This window comes from Lathyrus oleraceus, chromosome 5 (assembly GCF_024323335.1).
Source record: "Lathyrus oleraceus cultivar Zhongwan6 chromosome 5, CAAS_Psat_ZW6_1.0, whole genome shotgun sequence".
NCBI classification, from domain to species: Eukaryota; Viridiplantae; Streptophyta; class Magnoliopsida; order Fabales; family Fabaceae; genus Lathyrus; species Lathyrus oleraceus.
This window is the reverse complement of record NC_066583.1, coordinates 200,029,974-200,035,011: the sequence shown is the minus strand read 5'-3', so window position 1 is coordinate 200,035,011 and position 5,038 is coordinate 200,029,974. Positions and strand designations below refer to the sequence as shown.

At 39.0% G+C, this 5,038-nt stretch overlaps 1 protein-coding gene across 1 annotated transcript; it reads left to right on the top strand.

Annotated features, from left to right (window-relative positions):
• Positions 1 to 215: 215 nt before the first annotated feature.
• On the top strand, positions 216 to 4,747 carry LOC127082821 (protein ALTERED PHOSPHATE STARVATION RESPONSE 1). The gene is made up of 4 exons (XM_051023057.1): positions 216 to 2,413; positions 2,577 to 2,791; positions 3,141 to 3,364; positions 3,535 to 4,747. The coding sequence occupies exons 1-4, from the start codon at positions 985 to 987 to the stop codon at positions 4,328 to 4,330; spliced, it is 2,664 nt and encodes an 887-aa protein (XP_050879014.1). The 5' UTR covers positions 216 to 984; the 3' UTR covers positions 4,331 to 4,747.
• Positions 4,748 to 5,038: the final 291 nt, after the last annotated feature.

Here is a 5,038-nt window from a genome sequence, read left to right as displayed (position 1 = left end):
TTACACAAGAGAGTATTTTAATTTTGAAGTATAAATATAAATATGTAATTAATTTCATTAATTTTTTAAAAAAATACGTACAAGTACAACTAGGGTAACAATATGAAGAATTCAATATTTTCTGAGATAAGAAGATGTACAACTAGTACAAGCATCTGTTAGCAGTGACGTAAAAACTGGAAGAGTAATGAACGCGTGGGAATGAATCTGATATGTTGTTCGCCGAAGTAACTGCAGCCGTAAATGCACTCAAATTAACCCAAACACACATTTACTTTAATGCCTAAAAATTAAAAACAATGAGTTATGACGAGATAGTGCTAATAATAATAAATGATGCTTAAAAGGGTGCCGTTGCCGATGGCGGGTTCGCAACTTGCACTATTCTCTGAGAATCTCCATCAATTTTCTGTCGCAAAACAACACCACCATCACCAATCTCTATGTCAATTTTCATCATTTTTTAATCACCAATCTCTATGCATTTCCTTTTCTTAATTCTCAATTCCAAATCTCTCTCACACACTCAGTCACTCACTCTCTGAACTCTGAAGTGAATGAACCCTTGACTGTTTCTTTCTCTTCTGAATTCTTCTCATTCATTATTCCCCAATCGATTCCAATGCATGAACGATCTATAACCTATAATCATTAATCTACCACCGTCCATAATCAACGGCCAGATTTCACTTTCTACTTTTTCCTCATTTCACTAATTTTCACGCGTCTTCTCTTCATCCCAAAATCACAGACTACTTTATTTGACAAAAATTAGAATGCAGCAGCACAACAACACAGAAAACACATTTTCCCATACTTCACTTTTATTATTATTCCACTATTACCCTCGTTGAAATATCATTATTCCGTTCTCTTCATTCATTATGCTTCGTTTTCCGGTGCATTCACCGTCCTCATAACCATGAACCACCGCAAACCACTCTTCTTCAACAACAGCATTCGTGATCTCGTTGGTAGTAAAACATGGGCTGCGGGGGCTCCAAGGTGGAGGAGTTCCCCGTGGTAACTCTTTGCCGAGAAAGAAAACAGTTTCTCAAAAACGCCTCCGATCAACGCTACGCTCTAGCCGTCGCGCATGTCGCTTATATGCAATCCCTCAAAGATATCGGCGAAGCTCTTCGGAAATTCTCCGATCGGGATCTCTTTCTTCCGACAACTTCTACTTCTTCTTCATCTTCGTTTTCTTCCCCTGTTCTCACATTGCCTTCACATGAAGGTAAATCAAAAGATGGTAGTAGCCATCACATTTCGTCTTCTTCACCTTCCCACGATGGTTCTGGTTCTCACTTGCATCTTTCTTCTGGATCCGAGGTAAGTTCTCCTTCTCCAGATCATATTCATGATCATCGAACACCCGAGCCTCAATACGAACCTGGACCCGAACCCGAACCAGAGCAACCTTCATCTTCGAACGGGTATAACTATCCATTTCCGTATCCGTATCCGTATCAACAAGATTGGACTCAAACTCAACCAGGGGTTAATAATTATGCATATTATATGAAGAAATCTGCACCTCGTGGAAAATCTATGATCTATCAAGAACCAGAGAATCGCGTGGCAGAATCAGGACAATGGACTGGTTCTCCTTATGGTTATGGTTATGCTGGTATGAACGGGAATGCTGGTGGTTATTATGGTTTTCCGGCGGGGCCTTCGTCTTCTCCGACTCCACCTCCTCCGCCTCCTGCTCCACCTTCGCCCCCACGAGTCTCCACTTGGGATTTTCTGAATTTTTTTGAGGCTGTTGATAATGGTTATTCAGGTTATGGAAATTACAGATCAGGGTTAGGGTTAGCGTCGAGTGCGAGTAGTCCTGATTCGAAAGATGTGAGGGAGAGGGAAGGGATTCCTGAACTAGAAGATGAAACCGAACAGGAAACGGTGGAGGTGAAGGAGGTGAAGGAGGCTAGTTACGAGAAGAAGAAGAAAGTGGAGGAGAAAGAGGAAAAGGAAGAGATTGATAAAGGTAGAGATTTTGGTGAAGGAACTTCGAATTCGAAAGAAGTGCCAATGCAACAGGTGAGTAGTAGTGAGGGAAGTTCGAAAACAGTGCGGTTTCATACTAGCGAAAGTAGTGGTGGTTCCAGTTCTTCTATTGAAAAAAAGAGTCCTGATAGTGTTGTTTCTAAAGGGTCTCCTAGAAAGAAGGGTGTGAGTTTTGAGATTGAGGGTGATGAAGCTGCAACTGTTACCACTGTGGAGATTGATGGCGAGGGTTCTATTTTGAGTAGCTTAACCGCTTTGTCTCCACATGGAACTAGGGATCTTAAAGAGGTTGTTAGAGAAATTAGAGATGAGTTTGAGACTGCTTCTAATCATGGAAAAGAGGTTGCGTTTCTTCTCGAGGCTTGCAAACCACCTTATCAGTCAAGGGTTGCTGCATTTAGAGGTATCAATGCTTTTATCCTTTGAGTTGTTTTGGGTTTTGATTTCATTGTGGTACTTATAGATTGTGCTAGAATAAGCATGAGTTATGCATGTTATGGACAATGGCTTTTTGTACATGATATTAGTAGGAGAGGGTTTAATGTCTTGCTATGTGTTTTATGCAGTTATCTTATCAAGGATCTTGCAGATGCTAGCACCTTCTGGGCCACCTTCACATCCTCCATCTGGGCCACCGATACATTTTTCTTCTAGGACAATGAAATTGGCAAAAGCATACTGTGGAGAGCCTGAGAAAGAGTTAATCTCAAATCCGATCAACCTTTCATCTACATTGGAGAAACTTTATGCATGGGAAAAGAAATTGTACAAGGAAGTTAAGGTGTGAATATGACTGCTTTGGAATTAGTTAAATGTTGCTCATGAAATTTGAAATGGTTGGAGCTATTGATAATTTTATATTCATCTAAACTGATTTGCTGTGTATCCTTCTTTTAGGGGATGGATTCTTCTTAAATTCTTATTATGTAGTTTCCCTTTCACACATTTTTGTTGTTGGAGAGGAGAATTTGAATTTCATAATTCAATAGTTTGTACTGTTTGATGACCAATAGGTCCTGCATAATCAGCATTATCTTCTATGAAAAACTGCTTGTAGTAATAAATGACTTAAGTAAATATTGTATTGTTCTTTCAAATTGTGCTTATTTGTATGTTTACAATGTTCTCAGGATGAAGAGAGGTTAAGAGCCATTTACGAGAAACAGTGCAAGAGATTGAAAGCATTGGATGATCGAGGAGCTGAATCTACCAAACTAGATGCTACCGAGACATCAATAAGAAAGTTGCTGACAAAAATAAACATTTGCATCAGAAGTGTTGAAAAAATATCAGTCAGGATACATAAATTGAGGGACGAGGAATTGGAGCCTCAGCTTGCGGCATTAATTACCGGGTATCAAATTGCTTTACTTATTTTCTATGTTAATAATCCTCTACTGTGCGTCAAAGTTTCTGATACATGTTTAAAATTCTGATAAAAAAAGTACAGTAAAAGGCCATGTTTTTTAATATTATGTTGTTCCTAAGTTCATAAGTGTAATGAAATATATTGTTTGTCAGCAGATTGATAAGAATGTGGAAATTCATGTTCCAATGCCACCAGAAGCAGTTCCAGGTTATCATGGAGAGTAAAACTCAATCTCTCAAGTTAAACACAGGTTTGCAAAGAGATGAAGGCTTGAAAGCCATTATGGAACTTGAAAGGGAGCTTTTGAAGTGGTGCACTCAGTTCAACAATTGGGTTGGGACCCAAAAATCTTATGTTGAAAACTTGAATGGGTGGCTCATAAGGTGCCTTCATGATGAACCTGAAGAAACAGCCGATGGTGTTGTCCCTTTCTCTCCAAGTAGGATAGGAGCTCCACCAGCTTTCATAATCTGCAACGATTGGCAGCAAGCAATGAATAGAATTTCAGAAAAAGAGGTGGCGGAAGCTATGGGCGAGTTTGCTCAAAAACTGCATGAGCTATGGGAGAGGCAAGATGAAGAACAAAGGAGGAAAATCAGGGCGGAGTATCTCACCGAGGATTTTGAAAAACAACTTAAAGCTTTGCGCACCGAAATGGGAAGCTCAAAACAGAAGCATTGCGAACTTTCAGGAAAGACTAAATTGTCGAAGTTCACTTCTGATAGTGGTGTTTCACCACTAGATGATCTAAAGGTGGATTTAGATTCTATGAAGAAGAGACTGCATGAAGAGAGGGCCAGACATAAAGAAGCCATTAGGCTTGTTCGCGATGCAGCTTCGAATAGTTTACAAACTGGTTTGATTCCCATTTTTAAGACATTAGAAAGTTTCACGTCAGAGGTGGTGAAAGCTCATGAGCAAGTCAGACTTCAAAACACCGCGGCCTCATAGTAGTGTGTGTGTGGATTGATTGGGGGAGTTTGGAGGGAACATGGAAGATTTAGAACTAACTACCAATTTTGCAGCTAGAGTTAATCTTGTTGATGTAGGAAAGAACCTCTTAAAACTCCCTGAAGAGGTTTTGGATTAGATTATAAGTTTCAGCAACTATGGCCTTGGGTGTATAAATGTCAGGACATGGTTATCTTGAATTCAGACCTGTAACACCCAATCTACAATTAGTTGAAATTGTGTACAGAATAATTCATTTATTGGTTGATTGGTTGTAGGTGATTGTATATATATGCGGTTTAATATGCCTAGGAATAGAATCTTAGCAGTAGGAAGCAAGAGATTCTAATGGAAGTTCAAGAATGATGTAGTGAATTGAAATATGCTTTACTTTCCTGCAGTTTTGATTTCTTTTCACTATTGCTCCTTTCTCCTGATCCTACTCATCGCTATTCAGGTAAAATGGCCAAGTTAAATTAGCAAGAAACTTAACAGATCTGATGCAAAACTATTTGAAACTTAACCGGTCGGATGCAAATCATTGGCTAATCTTGATTGAATATGTTTCCGCTTTCCATATTGCTTGTAGCTAATGTGTATTAAGTTTATTCCAAGAAATTTTGCCACTAGAACGATTAGGCATGCTATATATAAACCGTTTTATTAAGATCAGATTGGATGGGGAAATATGTATAAAAGTATCTTCTT

Bases quoted from the DNA above. Each gene is read 5' to 3' on its own strand.
- LOC127082821 (XM_051023057.1), top strand. From the start codon at position 985: ATGGGCTGCGGGGGCTCCAAGGTGGAGGAGTTCCCCGTGGTAACTCTT. The intron at 2,414-2,576 runs GTATCAATGCTT...TGTTTTATGCAG, and splicing joins AAGGGTTGCTGCATTTAGAG to TTATCTTATCAAGGATCTTG. The intron at 2,792-3,140 runs GTGTGAATATGA...CAATGTTCTCAG, and splicing joins AATTGTACAAGGAAGTTAAG to GATGAAGAGAGGTTAAGAGC.